This window comes from Amorphotheca resinae (genome assembly GCF_003019875.1).
Source record: "Amorphotheca resinae ATCC 22711 unplaced genomic scaffold M430scaffold_6, whole genome shotgun sequence".
Classification (NCBI taxonomy): domain Eukaryota; kingdom Fungi; phylum Ascomycota; class Leotiomycetes; order Helotiales; family Amorphothecaceae; genus Amorphotheca; species Amorphotheca resinae.
The window spans coordinates 751753-772863 of record NW_020194476.1 but is presented as its reverse complement, the minus strand read 5'-3'; the positions used below and the strand labels follow the sequence as shown (position 1 = coordinate 772863).

Sequence of the window (21111 nt, the reverse complement as noted above, 5' to 3'; positions counted from 1 at the left end):
GCCACAACAGGAATTCCTCTCCCTCTCCCGTACTCGAAACCACCGACCTCGAAAAGCCCCGGGGATGTATCCTAGATATGGACACTAGTGAAGAATGGGAGATCGATAGTATCGCCGGTCGGAAAATGGTTAGTGGCGAAAAGCACTACTTAGCAGTGTGGATAGCGACGTGGATGCGCGAATCTGACTTGGCCGGGGCGAGGGAGTTAATAGATGAATTTGAGTCCGCGCTTCCCAAGCAAGGACAGCAGGAGATGGACGAGTCTGAATCATCTGACGAGGGAGAGCCAAAGAAACGGCGAGGACGTATCCTAGTTACTGACACCAGTGAAGAATGGGAGATTGACTTCTTCGCCGGTCGGAAAATGGTTAACGGCGAAAGGCACTACTTGACAGTGTGGAGGGCAACGTGGATGCGCGAATCTAACCTGGACGGGGCGAGGGAGTTGATAGATGAATTCGAGTCCGCGCTTCTTGAGGAAGGACAGCAGGAGATGGATAGGTCTAAATCGTCTGACGAGGGAGAGCCAAAGAAACGGCGAGGACGACCTCCGAAACGGAGATGCTGAGGCTGTTGACGACCATGTGTCTGCAGGTCACCATGCCATTCGGTGGCCCTTGCTCTATATCTCTGCTTCGTTCTTGGTGGTTGCTTTGCGTGAAATCCATGATAGCTAGGCTTAGGTAGTGTACCCACCATACGCAGAGGCGATTGACGAAATGATATTTACTTCTGGCTTTAAGCTATTTTCAAGGGTCTCCCATAGAAAGAGATGTTCGCTGAGAGGTAAAATGCCGTTCACGCACAAAACTCGACTCCATTAAAATACCCCATGTGTGTGCCTGCTCAGCTTCAAATTCTGGCCATGGCAAAATTCGATCAGGGCGGGGCTTGTTCTCCGCATTTGCGGCATCGCCTTGCGTAGACTGTGTGCTGTCTGGTTGAATCGTCAGACCCAAATAGAGGTTGGTGTGGCAAGCGTCAAGAAACTCATGAAGTGTGGTCTTTCCGATTCTCCGTTCGTAGCGATGCCGGTCTTCTTCACGGAGGCGCTCTGCTTCTTGTTCACGTCGCTGCGCTTCTTGTTCGCGTTCTTGCGCGTCTTTACGGAGATGTTGCTCTTCCTGGCGGAGACGTTCTGCTTCTTGTTCGCGTTGCAAAAGTGCATGTAGAAGGATTATTTCAGCCCTTGAGTAGCTGAGGGATTGATCATTAAACTGCTGAGTACCCCAAACCAGCTGAACATCGAAGCGACGAATGTCATTGATGCCTGAGGATAAAGTATGCACTCGGCTAATCTGCGGACGGCTCCGTAGTCACGCGTTGGTAAATAAACAACACGAAATCGAAAGTAATCAATATCGCCATCTTGCACACCAAAATGGAAGACCAGCTTGCAGAGCTGCGAAGGAAATTAGCGGAGGCCGAAGCGCGGACAGCAGAGGAACAACGACGACGGGAAGCAGCTGAAGAGCAATCTCGACCGAAAAGCCTCGTTGAGTATCTCGAAGCTTGTCATGGCTTCTCTACTGCTCTCAAAGTTGTCACCGACGCGACTTTGACGACACAAGGCGATACCACAAAGCCCACCGGTCGGCCATTCCCTCAGCGCATTGTGCCGTGGGACGATTTCCCGACATCACAAGAGAAGATCTGGGAGCAGCTCTCAGCTAGTACTCGTTTTAATTCGCAGCCCGTCTATCCATCCGCCCACCAGCTCGAATATGTCCAGAGATACCTCGACCCGATAAGCTCAGAGCTTGGCCTGCGACACTATGCACGCGAGACGGTGGAGAATCCAGTCCGGACCTTGATCGAGGAGGTATACAAGGATGAGCAGTTGCGACGACAGCTCCAGCTCCGAGGGACAATGACATTCGAAAGCCATACAAATCTAGGGCAGCAGAGCGAGACATCGGTCGAGGAGGCGATGGAACACATGTCTATAACGGGTCCTAGTGGTTCAAGAACGGGAGTGACGGGCGGCAAGAAAGCAGACAGAAGACAGCTACAGGGCGACACTAGAGGTGCTGGTCGAAAGAAAGCGGGAACAGCAGATCAATTCTGCATATACCAGCTGTCAGACGGACAAAAGATTCCAGTCGTCTCGGTTGAATACAAGCCACCGCACAAGCTGCCTTTAGCCCAGATCATTGCTGGTCTTGAAGGGGAGATTCGACCCGCCGAGGAAGTGATCAACAAGGATGGCGACGACTTCGATTTTCACTCTAAATGCCTAGTCGCTGCTGTGATCACCCAGCTATTTTCATACATGATTCGAAAAGGCATCCAGTGGGGCTACGTCTTCGTTGGAGAAGCCATCATCTTCCTATATATACCGGATGACCCGACCACTGTCCGCTATCACCTTTCTATTCCACGCCTGGACTTCCAAGAAGATGATGAGAACCGATTTCATCGGACAAGTGTTGCACAGATTTCTGCCTTTGTCCTCAGCGCACTCGCCTCTGAAGCACCTAGTCAATCATGGCATGATGCGGGTGCAACTCTAGACACGTGGGCTGTCGAATACATCGATATCCTCAAGAATATTCCCGAAACGGAGCGGAAATCCCCACGTGAGATTTCATATAAAGCTAGTCGATGGAAGGGGTTCATTGGTTCCCCTATTCGAACACGGTCCCGCCGTCTAGCAGACGCATGCAACAAACCCGTGGCTGAGCAAGTCTATGAGAGCGGTAACGAAAGTGATGACGATAACCCCCCTACCCCGACGCCCAGGCGAGCTGCAGCTGTCCCGCGTAGGGGCCGTGGAAAGCCAACGCAGCCACAAGGTGCACGGCGTAGCCAGAGAAAGAAAGATTCAAGCCATCCAAGCGCGAAAGAAGCGGGGTCGACAATGAAGATTGAGGACCGGCCGTTTTGCACACAGAAGTGTCTGCTTGGGTTGGCATATGGGGGGGACTTGGATAGCCGGTGTCCCAATCTTCAGGATCATCAAGGGAAACATATACAGCCGGGCAGCTTCCTTTCCCTTATCCGTACCCAGCTCGCCAATGATCGTGGACGCGGTGCCGACTGCAAGCCACTCTACATGAAAGGATCACGCGGGGCGCTCTTCAAAGTCAGACTATCTTCAAATGGATACACACTGGTCGCAAAAGGGATGAAGAACCCTGATCGCAAGCACCTCCTTCATGAGAGAAAAGTCTACTATCACCTCCGCCCACTTCAAGGCAGCTGCATCCCAGTTTCCCTAGGCATAGTGGACTTGAAGCTCCCTTATTACTACGATGCTGGCATCTATGTTAGCATGCTCTTTCTCAGCTGGGCTGGCCGGCCACTTCATCAATGCCTTATGCTGAAGAATGAAGCTCGTATTCTCGATCATGTGAAAAAGGTTCTGGAGGAATTGCATGGGCGGCAGGTGCTTCACAAGGACGTGGAGCCGCGGAATTGGTTATGGGATGAAGAGCATGGCAGACTAATGCTTGTGGATTTTGAACGCGCAGAGTTCCGCGTAAGGCCGCCTCTAGGCACACTCTCACCGAATCGAAAGAGGAATCTGCAGGGAAAGCTGAAGTCCGAGATAAAAGTTGACGAGTTTAATTGTGAGATGGAGAGCGCGAGAGCCTCGATCTCTCGGTGTGTCAGATGAATTGTCTTGACTATAGCCTTTTGGATCCCATTATGTGTCTCTTGACCTTATTGAAGAACTGTAGAACCGATGCGATGGAACTATAGCTAACCAATGAGTCTACAGTGTAATGCCAGTACAATCGAGCTGAAAGAGTGCTTCAATTGATTAAGGAGTAACCGTCGGTTAGGCATCAATGGCATCAATATCCCACTCCTGTGTGCTCGCATGTGCTCACTCACTTATGTAAGCAATATCATCACATGGTGGTGTAGTGTTTAAGGCAAAACCTACGACGCAAAACAGCATGCACCGAGGCCCAACTCCATCGATCGCCAAACAACAACAATCTTATGGACGGAGAAGGCATAAAGAAGTCCATCTTGGATGACGGTTTCTTCTTTATCAAAGATCCCGAATATGGAAGGAAAGCCGACACGTTTGCAAGCAAGGGATATCCGTTCCAAACAGAAGCTGGTCTTGATTTTCTCAGCGCAACTCTCGACGATACGGTAGGTGAGCACCCAAAGAGCCGCAAAGGCACATCTAACGCATCACAGCTTATTCGAGACACGATCGAGTCGTCCCTTAAACATTGTGGCCTAGGAATGTTCAAACCATTCGGTTCACATCCAAACACCGCCCGTGCCCCCTTGAACAGAACGACATCGGAATTACTCGCACTGAATGTCCTCATATGTCGTAGCAGATCCCGAGTTATTCTCCATAAAGGTTCCCACATGCATGAGTTGGATGCAAACCCAGGAGGGATTGGCCTACTTGAGCTTCCGCGCGAGTCCCTGAGCGAACCTGGTATCACACCTGTTGAAGTTAAAATGGACGACGGTGGTCTGTACGTTATTCTTTTCAGCCATATCAGCATGCCCTAATTCATACTATAGGATCATTACAGATGGGCGACTTTTCAGCACAGTCTTAGAAGGTGTTGTATTAGGGGTTGGATTCGCGGTGGAGAAGGAGCTTAAGGAATGGGGTAAAATGATGTTACCGAAGATGCCAAACCTTGAACAAAAGGTTGCGCAAATGAACACTGACAGGATCAGAATGAACTTCCAATTTGTGGAAGTAACAAGATCAGAATGAATTTCGAATTGAGCAAAACATGCTACCTATGTAACTCCTACTGCGACAACCGAAGGTCCATATATAGCCTCCAAGTCCCCGTCTCCTACACATTCACTGCTACGACTCATCCCCGGCTCAGAATACAGCACAGACGGTCCCATATCTTCAGTGGTCATGTACAATGGTTGAGTTGGATAGGCGAGGCTCCATTCCATTGGATTGGATAGTAGGGCAGGCCCTCTCGGGTATCGATGGAGGAGAGGACTATTGCTCGCTGCGTAAGTGGTTGAAAATTCAAAGTTGCTATCATTCCTGCTCAGGCTCGGCAATTCGACACGACGTAGTTCTATACAATAATTAGGAGCAGGGTGGAATGGCTGGAAGGTGGTATTGTACCGGTTCCGGAGATCATATCACCCTCAAGGTCTCTAACCAACTCAGAATCCGCCGTCCTGGCAGAGTCGTGCACCCGACCTGCAGTAAACTCTTGTGTCTCGTGTATCGGTCCGTCGCCATTTCTGGGGCCGGCTGACATTCTCTGCTCAAGTTCAGTGATAGCAAGTCTGTGTAAGCGGTTGCCTCTCTTCTTGGCAGCATTCTTCTTGTCGTCGGCCCATTGACTCTTCAGGCAATTGGGAAGATGTGTCGCATACTTCCGCACCATGGTAAATTTGTCGAGGCAGGATGGGCAAATGACGCTGCATCGAACATCTGTGGAATTTCTATTAGCGCTGCTTGCTATCTAGGTGCGAATATTGCTAGAGGCGACATACGAGACGTGTAATGTCGCTGGAGAGACCTCAGTTGCGTGTACGGCGGTTTGTGTTTGCATTCTGCATGCGGACAGAATAGATCTTTATGGTTGTCGCCGCCGTTAGGGATGCTACGATGGTCATCGGATGCATTTGAGTCTGCGTGTGCCAGAGCTTGCTGCAATTCGAACATCAACTCCTGAACGCGGGACTGCAATGGTTAGGGCAGAAGTGAACACCACGAGAATTAGAACGACAAACTCTGTAGGTCTCAACATGCTTCGCTAATTCGCCTTCGGTCGAGAAGCTCCGAGGGCAACTCTGGCACAGCCATCGCCGATTCAGATTGTCGGACATATCTTACTCCAGATTAATGCGGTTCAGGTTGTACTTCAGAGCCAAATGTCCAGCTGGCCAGCATTTATTACGAGCCTCGAGTAAAAGCGGGGATGTAGGGAGTAAGCGCCGAAAACTAGCCAAGAAACCAATCGTAATGCGGGTACCCATTCGGCTAGGACCGGCTAAAGAAATGGTCATGTGGCCGAAGTATAATAAGTAACCTTGCCACCAGAGCGAATCTACAAGAACTTTGCATCATGCTACCTCCACGCGCATTCTTCCAACTTTGTCGCCCACCCCGACCACACCTTAGCAGTCGCCGCGGTGATTTCTGAGTTATGGTACCGCTGCCCTTGAAAACTTATATCAAAAGACGATTTTGCTGATGGGCATGTGGCTATAGGTTTTATAGGCCACATAATGGGTGACTGTCCCGTTTGTGGTGGCTCAGGAAAGCAATCTGGCACCAAATTCGACTGCAGCCTATGCAACGGGTCTGGGAAAACGGAAAGGATCATAATGGTCACGTATGACAGAGCCACGTAAGTCCACAGCCTCGCCAGTGTTCCTCCAGACATTTCTGACCCTGCCTATGCAGCCCATATCGCGCGAGCGGCTGCCCGCTCAGCCATCCCACTGTACTCGACAATCCTTAGACTCCCGATCGTGTCTTTTCAGATTTTTTGCGCTTCGCGTCGAGCATTTGATTCGTTAGCAGTCCTTAGGGGGTAGTCCAAAAAAAAAAAACATTGCAGTCCAAAGCTTGATGACTGTTCTGAGACGACGGTGTCGGTTGCCAGCTAAATGCTGATGGGAGGACTGTGGAAATAGCGCCGTAAAGCTATCTGAAAACTTGAAGTAGAATTTGGACTCATTGTCTTGTTCTTCTAGCATTGTGGGTGCCTGGTTCTACTTTACTTTCTTACCATACGTGTTGAACCTGCCTCGTGAGTTATGAAGTGATGGGTTGATTGTCATGACATGTATTCTCGTTCTATTCATAAATCCATAACGTATTCAATTTTCGCTGTTAAATAGTTTACCAACCAAGCTCTAAACAACCTCCGAGGAGCCCGTCTACTGTGCCATCCTCACTAAGATTGACCTCAACGTGGAGTGCATCAAGCGGATGCTGCGGCGGCACGAATAGTAATTGACACGACGTGCAGGACGTTAAGACTTAATGGCACAGAGTCACGGGAACCCATTTTTATGGAGATGTTATTCAGAGCTATTATTCCAAGTGCATACCTTCCTCCACACATTTCATAGCACAGCACACTACAGTGGAAGGGAGATTGAAGTCTCCTCGATGGCCAAAATGTCTCGAAGAACTTCCTCGGCTGACTCATACTCTCTTAGCCAACACTTCTGGGTGATGGACGTACAGGCGTGCAAATCCTCTGGGAACTCGTGCTTAGCAAATCTTTCTTGAACTCTTTCGTACCATTCATCTGATCCATCAACAATGTCAGGGTAGACGGGATGGCCCATCATGATAAAGTAGATAGTACAACCAAGTGCAAAGAGGTCAGTTTTGATGTCGGCCTGGTGTGGATCATCGCGCGGGTAACTAAAGCGAGTCGGTTCACTAGAGGAGCCGTCAAGGAGGATCGTACCGTCGGCTGCCATATGCTTACCCTGAAAGTCGGTCAGCTTGACGTGTAGGCCAGCGTCAAGCAACAGATTATAGGGTTGAATATCACAATGTAGGACGTGAAGAGAATGTATGTGGGCCACGGCTTCGATGGTTTCGCGGCACCAGGCCACGCGCTGTGCTGTCGAGGGAGACTCCTGCTCTGGTGATGCCTCTAGAAGGTAGTCGCCCAACGTTCCATTAGGAGCACGCTCCAGGTAGAGCCCCTTCTCATTAAAACCCTTTAGCTGGATGACTCGTTCGTGTCGGCCAACTAACTCTAGGAGCTGCCGCTCGACCTCTAGCCGGCTCATATCACCGTCCGGGGCGAGAGGATACTTGAAGACTGTCGTCTCATCGACTGCCCCAACCCACGCGCTAGATCCTATCCCAAGAATTTCCTTGACCCCAGGAGGGTGGTACTCATAGTAGTGGTGTACAACGGTCTCGACGATGGGCATTGTGCGGATTTAGCGAAGAAGTCAAAGAGGATTGTGTATTCACTATTATGAGGGAGTAATTCTGAGTTCTGTGAGACGGGGTTGGTTTTATATAGGCGAATGAGAATATCTACGCCGTGGCTCTAGCGAGTCGGTTAACTCTAAATATAGAACAGAGTAGTTTCCCTTCCCAACAACAGGATGTTCAAAAACGATTGCAGTAGTTGTAACTGATTTAAATTTGAAGGACTGTTGCAATGTATGTGTAAGGACAGGCGGTTATGATCATCCGTTCCAATCTCTCCTCTTGCCAATCACCTCTCAATAATACGAAAAATAGCGAGTGACAATCTCCATCTCCAAAAGCTAAAACTTAAGAAAGAAAACGTTCTAAGAAACTCGGGTATTGCCGCCTACGGGTCATCAGATTGATTTCGAAGATAGGAGTGGATTTAATCGTACCCGTTAACACTTCGGGCAAATATTTCCTTGGACTCTAACTACAGAGGATGCAAGATGTACGTCCTTGTAGCCCGTGCAATTCCGGCCGCCAACATCCGAGCAATGCACCAAGCTGATGTCTTGAATCTTATGCTTCGGGGTGGCGGTACAGTTCTGATAAGTCCTTGTCGCAATACGTCGCTGGCATGTGCAAGCCATGGTGCAGCCTGGTTTGTCAAATTGATTGTGCTGGTCGAAAAAGTAAAGTTGAGGAGTGGGAACCAATCGAAGCTTTGGTCTTGAATTCGTGGTCTCGAGTCCAAGTCTGAAAGAAATATCTTCATTTTATAGACGAATTTGCGAGATTCCCTCCATGGGGCATTCATGAAATGTCTCAGTATCCTTTCTGCTTCCTACACTTACACCCGGTAGCCTGAGACATGCGTGCCTATGCACGACGGGCCGTATGTGGAAACAAACAACATTAATCCCATCGCCAGCTGACCGGGTTTGGCAAGAGGTAGGCTTTGAGGAATATTTCACAGGCTGTGCAAATTCGTAGCTGGGGCTCCAATGCCGAAATACCGAAATCCAAGACACAGCCTGTTGAATGACAGCCTGTGAATGACAGCCTGTGAAGGACACACAGCCTGTGAATAACACACAGCCTGTGAACGACGCACAACCTGTGAATGACACACAGCCTGTGAATAACACACAGCCTGTGAATAACACACAGCCTGTGAATAACACACAGCCTGTGAATAACACACAGCCTGTGAACGACGCACAGTCTGTGAATGACACACTGCCTGTGAGCGCCACACTGTGAGCACGGCACAGACTGTGAGCACGGCACAGACTGTGAGCGCGGCATCATAGCCGTGAACTTCACTCAACCTGTGAAGCTGCAATCTTATGCCCGTTGGAAGCTATGTCGCGTTACGCTTCAGACTGCGATTTCTTGAGCTGTAGCTTAAGCTGTAGCTATCGATTACTGCACTGTGAATTCCAACTCCACCATCTCTTCTATACTGTGTTTCGCCCGCATTTTCCGAATGAGGCACCCTCAGTATCACCCTGAAGGTCGAATCAGCCCTTGCATGATGTGACCATGGTCACTGGTCGATCCTGCAGTATCGGCTCCCAGTATCAGTAACTTTCCCCACAATATCACACACGGTTCCTGCATGGCAAATCAGTACTTCATCAGGATCTCTTCCAACACAACACGACCTTCCAGATGTGTGCTTCTCTCTGGCGTTTCGCATGATGCACCCTCGGAGCGACGTTGGATATCCAATCGGCCATTGCATCATGCTGCAACCATGAGCCACCGGCTGATCCCTCATCGACTTCCCCAGATGTTGAACTGCCTAGACTTCCAGGAGATGAGTGTGCTTCTCTCCCGCGCTTGAATAAGCCATTGCATGATTTTGTGACCATGCGGCGCCGGATGATCCTGGAGTATCTGGTATCCTTATCAACTTCCCCGGTTGTTGGTCTGCTCAGGAGGACTAGACGTCCACGAGATGAGCGGCAGGGCAAGAATTGAAGCATAAATAGGGGTACGTAACTCCCTCGATGTCCATGGCAGAAGCTCCTCAAGGACAGACTCATACTCATATATCACATCAGCTTTACCAGATTTAGACCAACACTCCATCCTGCCTTCGATATCTTGCTGTCCACGTACAGCACTTCACACAATGGCAACAAGCAATGATAGTTATTCTCTGCCAGTCCAGCCAGTCACATCCTATCCGCTCTCCATTTTGGACCTCTTCTTCCCTGGCCTCAATGGCATCTCTGCTGCTGTCCGACAACTTCAAGCTGGCAGCTCGGACAGCTATGCTGGTATTCTTTGTATCTGCGGGATGCTCGTGTTCTTGGGCAAATATTTTTACAAGCATGTGAGAGAGGTGGTGATGACCTATTTCAGTTCGTATCGTCCCAAACTCCACAGGTGGCACTTCCTGACCACCAACAGCTTCAACCATTCACGTCTCTGATTCTAATGAAGCACGCGACATGCTTGTTACCTGGATATCCACTCGACCATTTGCTCATAAAGTAGGATCCTCACTCGCTAGAGTGGGTTCTGGAAGAGGAGAGTTTGAAGACGATGATTCTGAAGGAGACATGAAGAAATCTCTTCACTATTCACCTTGGAATGGGAGTTTTTCCTTCTGGTACAAGAACCGCTTGCTCACGTTTCGGCGGATGCAAAAAGATTCCAGCCGCAGCTTCTTCCCAAAAGAAGAAATTTCTGTCTCCTGCATAGGGAGATCTCCCAAAATTCTGAGGGAGCTCTTCAGCGAATGCCGAATGGAATACTTGAAGTTGATCCAAAACAAAACCTCTATCTTCGAGCATGGGGACTGTGGCTGGGAAAAAACAGACACAATAGACATCAGACCGCTCGACACCGTCATCATTGATGAGAAGAAGAAGACGGAGCTTTTAAAGGATATTAAGGACTTCCTGGACCCCCAAACACGAGCGTGGTATTCTCAGCGCGGCATTCCATACCGAAAAGGATACCTGTTGTATGGACCACCTGGGACTGGGAAGTCCAGTTTGAGCTTATCCATCGCCGGAAGCTGTGGTTTAGATATCTATACACTCAATCTTTCCACGCTGAACGACAACTCACTGCGTAGGTTGTTCACTAAACTACCCGAACAGTGTGTCATCCTTATCGAAGATATCGACGCCGTCCATGCAACCCATTCTCGCCAGCACGAACCAGTGAAGGCAGACCAACACGAGATAGGCTCTTTTACTGGGAAAAATTCCCGAGGAGGTGTGTCTCTGTCGAGCCTTTTGAACGTTCTGGATGGCGTCGGTTCGCAGGAAGGACGAGTCCTGATTATGTCCACGAACCATGTGGAGCATCTTGACGGCGCGCTCATTCGATCAGGGCGAGTGGACATGCAGATAGAGCTTGGTTTAACCAACCGAGACATCAACACCCGACTGTTCCGCCACATCTTTATGCATGACAACCCTTCACCTGGCGGGAAGCTGACAGATGAGGCCGTGCTCAGGAAGCTGGCGGGCGAGTTTGCAAACAAGGTGCCGGAACAGGAATTCAGCCCAGCTGATATCCAGCTTTTTCTGCGAAAATATAGGCAGTCGCCTCATATGGCAGTGGAAAATGTGGAGGAGTGGGTAATGAAGACCAAGGATGGAAAGAGGCAAATCAAGAGCCCAGATTCCGGACAATTATACTGCGGCGTCGTTCCTCCACCTGATAAGCCCGAACGTCGTTTCACTCTACCAGCCGCGTCTTCAAGCAGTCCGACTTATGATTTTTTGACTTTATCGCAGCCTGCGACCAAGAGTGTCGCGCACCCTGAGTTAAAGATTGCGGAAGCACATTATCCTGGAGATACTGTCAGTAATCTGCCAAATAATTGGGACTTTGTCGAACCTCTCGACCTTTCATACAATGCTCACTCATCTTCTGACAGGTCGTTCAGCGACGACGATTCCTCGAGTGAAACATCATTCGACAGTATGGTGGAACCGACAGCTACACCTCCGCCTAGTCTAATCACAATCATTGATGCAAGTAAAAATGCAGTAACTTGCTGTCGAGGCACTCCCGGCACATACTCTCATGAGTGTTGTAGTGATGTTTCAAGTGGGACATATTTTGACCTGCGAAGCGAGATATCTTCGGAGATCAAAGTAGCAGCAGAGTCGAAGGTTAAGTTCACTCAGGGCAGCAACTTCTTGCACCATTTGCCACTAGCCACAAATAGGCAGGATATCCACTGTTATTCTTGCCAGCTACCAACATCGTTGCCGGCTGAATTCGCACCGCAACAGCACTTGGATGCCCTTAAGCCTGCATCACCTCACGTGATCGCGGAATCTCCACAACCCATAGAGTCACTGGACTCAGCCGAAACATCTAGGGATGGTGAACATGTGGCATATGGAGACACTCAGCAAGATGTGAAGGCAAGATCTTCGATACTGGAATTCAAGACGGTTGATGAAATGTAGGCCTTAAATGATCTTGCAGTCAACATCAGCTAATAAGACTCCTCAGTTGGGACGACCAGGCTCGGAAGTATGCGACTGTCGAACCCGTTAAAGTGAAGGGCCAGGTTGCTAGACTCTATCGATACATTTTTGTTGTTCGTCGTCACATCGGTCGGTACATCAATGCAAACCTATTAGCTCTACTAATAGGCTATCTCTAGACAAGAACTCTAACGAGGCGACCTATTATATTGACGTTGAATCCGAGCTCTTGCGAGGTATTTTGAGAGACGTTCTGGATCTCGAGGGGATAAGCTTCACTCCAGTCAAGCTCGACCGGAACTTTCTTTATACCATGCTCGATAAGCTTGAGTCGTGCCAGGCCTGGAATGCGATTGCTCCACTCGATCTACAAGAAATAGAGCACCTCGGGTTGCTCGTGGACTACCTCAAAAGCGCGTATGCAGACACGACCCACAACTTGTTGTCGCTGCTATCTGATAACCACATTACGTACGACTTGCTCTGGGCCCTCTTCAAGCCGAATTCGTTGGTTTACACGACCTGTTCCGGAACGCATAAGCCACGATGTGTGAGATATAATTTTGGCGAGGAGAAGACAACAATAGGAGGCGCTAAGCACTGGAGTATCAACTGCAGCTACCTCGAATTTAACGGCGAAGACATGGGCTCAGCCGTGATTGAGCTAACAATTTCGAAGTTCCGCGGGGCTAAGCGGATCAACGAGCTAGAGGCATTCCCTCTCCAGTATCATGCCGGAGGTACAGGCATCCGGGCTGAGCTTCTCAGGTGCGGTCGAATGTTTATGCGCCTAAGGGGTACTCACCATTGCCACTGCAGCGGCTCGGCATTTTATAAGCAGAACGGAGAGCTGGTGCAAGTACCGATCGATGGTCGCATCATGGTGGATGCCGCCTTCTTTCGGAAGATGAATCCAAAGAATCCCCAGCCAAGGATCTTTAATGACCCCGCCGCGAACTGGGAACTACTTGGATCTGCTGACGATGTCAGTGAGACGTCGCTTGGTAGCTTTGACAGTGTTTCGCGTGCTACATCCTTTGGGCTAGCAAATGAGTTATTCATTGACCAAACCCAAGGCAGCGTGGCGGACGAAAATCTCCTTATCTGCTGTCCGACAGTGCCAGGGTTCAGTCTCCAAGACAAGTTGTGGGGTAAGCTTTGTCCTCCTTGAAGAGTAAGCGGTCAACTGACCAGCTTATATAGTGGAAATTGCGGTGGCTGATATCACGGAGATCGAGTGGTCTTCTGCGCCGTTTGACGGCTTAGCCCTGCCCGATGATCAGACAGAGACTATATTGGCTGTAACCGACACCGAACAAGACTCCGGATTTGATGATATTGTCGAGGGGAAGGGGCGCGGTATCCTTATTCTCTTGCAGTAGGCATCTCTGACACTGTCTCCCGGTATATACTAACATATACTCTTAGCGGCAATCCAGGGGTAGGAAAAACTTTGACAGCTGAGGCAGTAGCAGAACATCGAAAAAAACCAATATACTCGGTATGAACACATGACCTAAAAAGCTTATCACTTCTGACACATCCAGATATCTGTCGGAGAGTTGCCCACCGAAGCAGGTAGACTCGAAAGCCAACTCTCCAGAATCTTTCAGATCGCGAAACATTGGGATGCAATCCTACTCCTCGATGAGGCAGATGTGTATCTTGAACAACGCACACCTCAGGATCTAGTACGAAATGGCCTCGTCTCAGTATTCCTCCGCGTGATGGAATATTGCCAAGGCATCATGTTCCTCACAACAAATCGAGTGTCACAGTTTGATCCAGCAGCACTCTCCAGAATACATTTGAAGCTGAAATATGATGACCTGGATATAAATGCGAGGCGTCAGGTTTGGAAGAATCTCCTCGATCGAGCGGGGACCTCTGAAGAGCCGGTCAACATCTCCACCGATGTACTGGAGAGCTTGAGCAAAACTCTTCTTAACGGTCGAGAGGTAAGGTCACTTACTACAACCCATAATGATATGATCACTGACCAGGAAACAGATCAAGAACATAGTCTCAATAGCTCTCAAGTTAGCCTCCTACCAAAGGAGCAGGGTCTCTTTCTCACACCTCCAACAAGCTGTAGCCGCGAGCAAGGCATTTATGGACGAATTCAATGGCACTGAACATGTCAGCAGCCTCTTTAACTAGCCGGACGTGAATGGGAATAGTGTTGTTAATAGCCAAAGATAACCTCCAAATTAATGGTTGGTGTACTTTATCACGTGTCTGACCTGAGTCCAGCCGGTCCCACTTCCCCTCTGATACCCATTTGACCATACATTGATCTTCTCACTACACCATGCACCATGAATCTGTCGTCATTAAATGCCCAGCTGAGAGTTCAGTGCCGTCACGGTCCTCACCAAGCTTCGGAAAAACTAGTGCTGAATGTCCCTTCAAGTAATTGGAATACGTTCTCGTGGCGCATGCTGTCCTCATTTGGAGGAAAAACCCTTCCCTCTAGGTTTGCGGCGGCGAGGTTCAATCCCACAAGAGGTTGCAGCGGCGATATTCTCTCCCCTGCAACTGTGCAGAGGGGAAACTTTCTCCTCTGCCTTTTTCTTGCCGTGTTACACGCCTCGGGGTGAAATTCTGTCCCCGGTGTTCTCACGACGGAGAATATTCTGCCGTTGTGAGTGCCCAGAGGAGCGAAAAAAGCATTGGAGGGATTCTGTCCGCAGATACCAGGCAGCGGAGAAAAGTTCTCCAATGCAAAATAATCGCGGCAAAATAATATCCTGTGTATGATGCCTGAGGACAAAATCTCTCCAATGCACTCTTAATCTCCCGCAGGAACCACGTGATGTAGGTTGACGAGGACGCGGCAACGTCGGTTTCCCGGAACTTGGTCTACAAAAAGAAATCTATATGCACAAAACGGCCAACGCTCTCTGGGACGTGTCTACAAAGAACTCTATATGCACAACGTGCTAGATAACCACGCTTCAACTAGCTTACGATATCGCTTTGTTTATGTAGACGGTTTTGTGTAGACCAAGTCCCGGAAACCGGTTGGCGCACCCGTCACGTTGTGCATTTAGAATTCTTTTTGTAGACGACGTCCCAGACACTGGGCCCTTAAACGGTCTTCGGGATGTGGTCTATAAAAAGAACTCTAGATGTGCAATATGATAGAGTACCACAAACGGTTTTCGGGATGTGGTCTACAAAAAGAACTCTATATACAGAATGTAGCGGGTGCACCCAAACGATTTCCGGGATATGGTCTACAAAAAGAACTCGATATACAGAATGTAGCGGGTGCACTCAAATGATTTCCGGGATATGGTCTACAAAAAGAACTCGATATACAGAATGTAGCAGGTGCACTCAAATGATTTCCGGGATATGGTCTACAAAAACAACTCTACATATAAAATGTGGGCGGGGCGCCTAATCGGTTTCCGGCGTGGTCTACAAAAAGAGCTCTACATGCACAGCGTCTGTGTGTCGATCTCGTCTTCTTTCCCTCGTCCTCCGCACGTCTTTGTTCGTCCACCGCACGTCTTCGTTCCTGTTCTGCGCGCTCATCGGCTTCAGCTCGAAGCAGCTGCTCAAGACGTGCAAAATCCGATTCCCGCCTATAAGGCATTTGAAGGAGAAGGGTTGTTATTGAGCCGAAACTGTGAAGGTGATGTTTGCCAGGCAGATTTCGGGATTCAGCAATAACGCCCACCTCACCAAAGCAATTGAGCCAACGTTTTAGGAAAGCGGAAGGAGGGTCCCTTTGCGACAGATATCGCCACCTATGTTCAGCTTCGACTCTGTCCTGCCGCCGTATTTAGTCCTCCGCATTTAAAGACGGCGATAGCCAGAGAGCAGAGACTGTTGGGAAATATTGGGCCATCATCGTGGAGTACTGGCCTCTTTTCATAACAATTACCGCGACATCGACACCATATTTCTCCCATATCTCGTGTGATCCAACAAACAGAGTCTCAATCCTCCTTGCTAGATTTTTGTTTTGGCGCTTCGTACTAATTCTGCTTGATTCCTAAATGCTCTTCGACGTGACAGCCATTTTGATAAACGCGTGGCTGTTCGCCGTTGCCGCCTTGGACTTTAAAACTGTTTGTAGTCTAGTTGACGAAGTATCGAAAGCACCGCTTCTTGAGGAGCATGACTGTAAATGTTCGAATACCATCATCTCATGAATGTATAGGAACTCGTTCTGGATAGGCATATCATTAATGGCGGTGGTAGAAAGTGATGGTGTATACAGGTTAATGATTCCTCCTCAAGCACAGTACATCCAAGACCCGCGACCCGCAACAGCCCAGCAGACTCGTCTGCATTTCACCAATCAACTAACTGGCCACAAAGGGCGGGGCTTTTTGGGATAACCAGAGGTAATATGATCGGGGATCACAACACTTCTCATTTGCACCAGTCTAACGCGGTACAGAACCTACCTCCGCTTGTTCATGGCCACCTACATTCAGGGGGCGCTCACTAAGGGCCAATATAACCCACAGTGTTTAGATTGCATCAATAATGATTCTTTATCTATCGAGCGCCCTTGCACCGGTCATTTTCTATACTAAAGTGGCATAGATAATCCTCACAAGGCATGGACTCTAAGTCCCCACCGCGTGCTCACAATGGCGAGGGCCAGGTCTCAAGTCGGAAAGTGTGTCCGGAAGGTACTACTGTCAGACGCATGACTCGCTTTCCTAGAGGAACTCGAATACAGGCATTTTATCTCTCCACAATAGGCGCTTCGCAGAATAGCGCGAGAGTGGAGACTTCTGGTGCGGCTTGTGTTCCACGGCTACCTCTCAGTGTTAATCCACCCACGGCTACCCCATCAAGGCCAACACCTGTTCAGTATAAGAATCCATGGGAGACGTACAAATCGATCCGACTTGTAGAACGTGGCGGTATGGTCACAGTAGCCTGCGCGCATTTGAACCCAGTCAAGATGGTTACTATAAAGAGGCTTTCTTCTAACCTTAACAAAGAGCTTGCAGTGTGCCGCCACGAACTAGCCTCCTTCACACGTGTAATATGATTACCAAGGCGCCGTTTCCAAGTGGTTCTTGAATCGGATTCTAGTTGAAACTGTATCGGCCCTCATATAGTTCCTGACTCTTCGAACTCTCCATCTTTAGGCTTCGTAACCTCCAAGGATCACGAATTCTTGTCGATCGAATATGGCGACTCTTTGTCCGAACTTTCCTGCCAGTCGCCCTCCACTAAGTCGCGTTAAGAAAGAATTTTTAGATTCTCGAGCTACTACTTACACTATCCCCAATGCTTCGAAAGTCAGACAGGGCTATTTTAGGCCTGTTGCTTCTGTTGGAGTCTTTTTTTCGTTCGTTCTCCTCCGAGGCTGCGTTGAAGCAGTCAAGTCGGCAACGTACGCATATTTTATGCGAGCAAATTTCGCAGATTTCTAAAAGACTGATTTGAGGAGTTTCGCACGTGCAACACTCCCAGATAGAGGACATTGCTCGAGATAATATGATATTTTCTTGGCTTTTCGGCGTATAAGTCGAGCTTTCGCCTGCCGGATTTTCGAGATTAAATAACTCTACGAATAAATACCTAATATAGATATTCGTTTTATAGATTTAACTTTTCTAAGTACTTTTATAATACAATAACACAAATTATATACTAGGAACTACAAAGAGGAAAGCAGTTTTCCTAGTATTAAGCTATTGGGTAGGCATTATATAAAGGGTCGATAGCGTTCTTTGGCTTCTTACTCAAGATGGCTGCAAAACTAGATAGCTTACTTTCTAACACTGTGTGTGAGAAGCCGTTGCCATCACGTCCGCGGCACGCGAGGTTACAAAACCTGTTTCCACCTCCACTCAGGGCGCAGGAGCTCCTATCTCCTCCATCTATACCATCACCGGCTGTAGAAGAGAGAGTAGCCGCACCAAAATTTGCATCGTTATCTTCAACTAGCTCTACTGTAATACCGCCCCCACTAGCTTTGAGACAGCGGCCATATCTAGACCAGAAGCTAGTACGTGGTCCAATATTAGAAGCGAGGTTAGCTCAATTAGAGCTTGAGAACATGAACCTACGTCAGGCGAATAAGTTGCTGTACCAACAGAATTCCAGCTGCCTCGACCTATTACAAGGATATAGGATGAACCACAAGAAACTTAGTGACAGCATGTCTCGTATAACTTGTAGCGTGGATGTTTTAGAACTGCTAAATAAGACTGTTCAAGCTGATACAAAGGTATACCAGGATAATATTCGAAGATCTGAGAAGGAGGCAGTTAGAGACTGGCAGAGGTTTGTATGCACAAGTAAGAGCGAAGGAATGGAAATAGATAAGGTTCTTACAGAGATAGCAAAAGATCATGACATAGAGATTACTGTATAGTTATCCATACAATAATATGATCTAGCATAACTATATCAGCTGGAATCTGCAAACAAGTACTAAAAGAGGTAAGTACTAAAAGTAAGAGTACTAAAAGTAAGAGTACTAAAAGTAAGAGTACGAAAAGTACGAAAAGTATATAGTACACTATAATTAGTAAAAACTATAACTAGCTAAATATACAAACCTTTAACAAATCTTGTAAGCTTATATATTGTCTAAACTATAGTACACATTTTTAGCTCTATTAGCTAATATCGTGTTTCTATACTACGTAAGGTACGTAACAAGAACAGGACTAGTTAAACCTTAGTACGTAAGGGATACTTATTCTTTCTTACTATATCGCCTTATATATAGTACGTAATCGCTCTAATCCTTCTTTGTTTAAAGGCGTTAAAATCTATAAACAACTATCTGTCGGCGTTAAAGTAGGTAAGGACTTAAGGGTTTGTAAGCTCCTTCTAAAGCTCTGTAAAGGCTGCCCGCTCTACGCCTGTTAGGTAGGCAAAGGCCTCCTTAACTACAAAAGTCTAGCAAGCTCTGCCCTTTACCAGAGCCCTCTTAAGAAGTTCGGTCTTACGTATTTAGAGCGGCTCTATAATCTAAGCAAAACGCGGCACCTTGTTTTATATCTACCTTACTATTCTAAGATAGCGTTCTAGCTACTACAAGTTCTCTAAGAACGTAAGCTTTACTATTACTATAACACGTTCTTTTATTATAAACAAGCTAAAGGAGTCGACTTTCTGTCCTAGTACTATAGCTAACAAAAAGGCAACAAAATACTTTAGCCCTTTTAGTACAATATTTGCCTAAACAAAGTATGTAAACACTTTATATAGGTACTTAATGTACTTTACTAGAGTTTTGCTTATAACTACTACATTATCTATAAAACCTTTTGTAAAGGACCTTATATATACTATTATTACATCTATTTGTTACTAGGTATAAGACAGCGTGTTATAAAAGCCTATAAGCGTATAGTTAAAAGTGTGTTAACTTATATACGTAACTACTATAAAATAACGACGTGTCTTTAGATAGCTTTACTATTAATAAAAGAAACTTAACGTATTAACGATAGTAATAAATAAATAGCCTTATATTATCTATAGGACGTTGTCTTAAGTAGGTATTAGGTATATATTAGGTACTACTAGCTAATTTAGCCTGTAAATATTAATGACTACACGACTCTTCTTCTTACTATTTAGTATAGTTCTCTATACTATAAAGGCCGGGTATAAGAAGGGTGTTATATACTAGGTCTACTTAAGGCGTCCTTACTAGATTAGGTCGTTAAAAGTAGACTCGAGAACCTTACGGTCTTATACGCTTAGTAGGTATACCTTTGTCTTACTAGTTATCTTGTCCTACTAGTCGTAACAAAGTTCTACCTTTATCTACTAATCCTTAAGGACGTTAACAAACCTTATGTCGTTCTATAGGCTATTAGAGAACTTGTCTAACAAACATAAGAACTACTCGGCCTAATCAAGTAGTCTATAAATCGTTACTCTAGACCTGTATATAGTCTCTATAGCTGTTATACCTAGTATAATCTTAGGCGTTCTTAGCTAAGGTAACTATAGAGCTAACTCCTTTAGGTCTATAGTACCTTCTAATAGTTAGAAACAGTCTTTATAATCGAATTCTACTAAGTCTCTAAGTCTTGTATTCTTTCTAATAGTAACTAGTGTATCTAATTTGTTCCTAGTAAGAATAGATAAGAGGTTATAGTCTATAAGATACGTAAAAAGGCTAATTAGTATGTTACTAGGTTCGAAAAGTATGTCCTAAGTACTATTTAGGGTAGCGTGTATTACAGGTATTGTTACTATAGTCTATAGTAGAACTATTGTCCTTTTCTTTATAAGTACTAACGTTTAACTTTTGTTTTGCCTTAAGGATACGTTTACTATAATCGTTACCTTATAGGATTATATAACCGCTTCTTTATTAGATACTAGTAGATCTATTTACTCTAGACTAATAATATTAACTCTAATAATTAGATTTACTAAAAGAGATTTAACTAGGTAAACTTCGTATAATATTATAGCCTATACTACTTTACCCTCCTTTGTTCTTAGAAAAAACATATCTACTACTATATATTCGGCCGACTATATCTTATTAGCCCTAACACCTCTAACACTAATAGGCTTTACCCTTATATAGATACGTATACCTTTATAGTAAGAACAAAGCTATTCTTTTCTAGTAATACTTAACGTTAAACCTGTATTAATACATACTTATACTCTATCTTTACTCGGACTTTTAAGCGTTACTTTAGCTATTATATAGTATTACGTACAAAAACTATATCTTATACCTGTATTAAGAGTTACGTTAACTAACGACTAAATTACTTCTAGTCTTACTCCTGAACTATTACTAACTACCCCTAAAC

The 21111-nt window shown here is 46.7% G+C and overlaps 10 protein-coding genes across 10 annotated transcripts; 7 read left to right on the top strand and 3 right to left on the bottom strand.

Moving 5' to 3' along the window:
- Nucleotides 1–750: 750 nt before the first annotated feature.
- Nucleotides 751–1169, bottom strand: M430DRAFT_19120 (hypothetical protein; the record flags this gene model as incomplete). Its single annotated transcript, XM_024864020.1, has 2 exons — nt 751–938; nt 992–1169. The coding sequence occupies 2 exons, from the start codon at nt 1167–1169 to the stop codon at nt 751–753; spliced, it is 366 nt and encodes a 121-aa protein (XP_024720874.1).
- Nucleotides 1170–1351: 182 nt separating this feature from the next.
- Nucleotides 1352–4005, top strand: M430DRAFT_35032 (hypothetical protein). The gene has a single exon (XM_024866664.1). The coding sequence runs from the start codon at nt 1383–1385 to the stop codon at nt 3618–3620; it is 2238 nt and encodes a 745-aa protein (XP_024720873.1). The 5' UTR covers nt 1352–1382; the 3' UTR covers nt 3621–4005.
- Nucleotides 3787–4867, top strand: M430DRAFT_240621 (hypothetical protein). Its single transcript, XM_024865008.1, has 3 exons — nt 3787–4111; nt 4160–4452; nt 4502–4867. Exons 1-3 carry the CDS (start codon nt 3953–3955, stop codon nt 4701–4703), a joined length of 654 nt encoding a protein of 217 aa, XP_024720872.1. The 5' UTR covers nt 3787–3952; the 3' UTR covers nt 4704–4867.
- Nucleotides 4868–6196: 1329 nt separating this feature from the next.
- Nucleotides 6197–6432, top strand: M430DRAFT_50527 (hypothetical protein; the record flags this gene model as incomplete). Its single annotated transcript, XM_024868157.1, has 2 exons — nt 6197–6318; nt 6375–6432. The coding sequence occupies 2 exons, from the start codon at nt 6197–6199 to the stop codon at nt 6430–6432; spliced, it is 180 nt and encodes a 59-aa protein (XP_024720871.1).
- A 143-nt stretch (nt 6433–6575) lies between these two features.
- Nucleotides 6576–7937, bottom strand: M430DRAFT_139817 (hypothetical protein). The gene has a single exon (XM_024862630.1). It carries the CDS (start codon nt 7871–7873, stop codon nt 7058–7060), a length of 816 nt encoding a protein of 271 aa, XP_024720870.1. The 5' UTR covers nt 7874–7937; the 3' UTR covers nt 6576–7057.
- Nucleotides 7938–9217: 1280 nt separating this feature from the next.
- M430DRAFT_35029 (hypothetical protein) lies at nt 9218–9988 on the bottom strand. Its single transcript, XM_024866663.1, has 2 exons — nt 9932–9988; nt 9218–9861 (listed from the first exon to the last, which is right to left on the bottom strand). Exons 1-2 carry the CDS (start codon nt 9957–9959, stop codon nt 9503–9505), a joined length of 387 nt encoding a protein of 128 aa, XP_024720869.1. The 5' UTR covers nt 9960–9988; the 3' UTR covers nt 9218–9502.
- Nucleotides 9790–12164, top strand: M430DRAFT_240534 (hypothetical protein). The gene is made up of 4 exons (XM_024865007.1): nt 9790–9861; nt 9932–10234; nt 10284–11692; nt 11770–12164. The coding sequence occupies exons 2-4, from the start codon at nt 10003–10005 to the stop codon at nt 11797–11799; spliced, it is 1671 nt and encodes a 556-aa protein (XP_024720868.1). The 5' UTR covers nt 9790–9861; nt 9932–10002; the 3' UTR covers nt 11800–12164.
- Nucleotides 12165–12348: 184 nt separating this feature from the next.
- Nucleotides 12349–14491, top strand: M430DRAFT_101549 (hypothetical protein; the record flags this gene model as incomplete). Its single annotated transcript, XM_024860720.1, has 6 exons — nt 12349–12460; nt 12511–13482; nt 13535–13709; nt 13760–13832; nt 13879–14289; nt 14342–14491. Coding segments are annotated over 6 exons (1893 nt in total), but the record flags the coding sequence as incomplete, so codon positions are not given.
- Nucleotides 14492–16859: 2368 nt separating this feature from the next.
- Nucleotides 16860–17354, top strand: M430DRAFT_276051 (hypothetical protein; the record flags this gene model as incomplete). The annotated part of the gene is made up of 1 exon (XM_024865668.1): nt 16860–17354. The coding sequence occupies exon 1, from the start codon at nt 16914–16916 to the stop codon at nt 17352–17354; it is 441 nt and encodes a 146-aa protein (XP_024720866.1). The 5' UTR covers nt 16860–16913.
- A 705-nt stretch (nt 17355–18059) lies between these two features.
- On the top strand, nt 18060–18689 carry M430DRAFT_27958 (hypothetical protein; the record flags this gene model as incomplete). The annotated part of the gene is made up of 1 exon (XM_024865751.1): nt 18060–18689. One exon carries the CDS (start codon nt 18060–18062, stop codon nt 18687–18689), a length of 630 nt encoding a protein of 209 aa, XP_024720865.1.
- Nucleotides 18690–21111: the final 2422 nt, after the last annotated feature.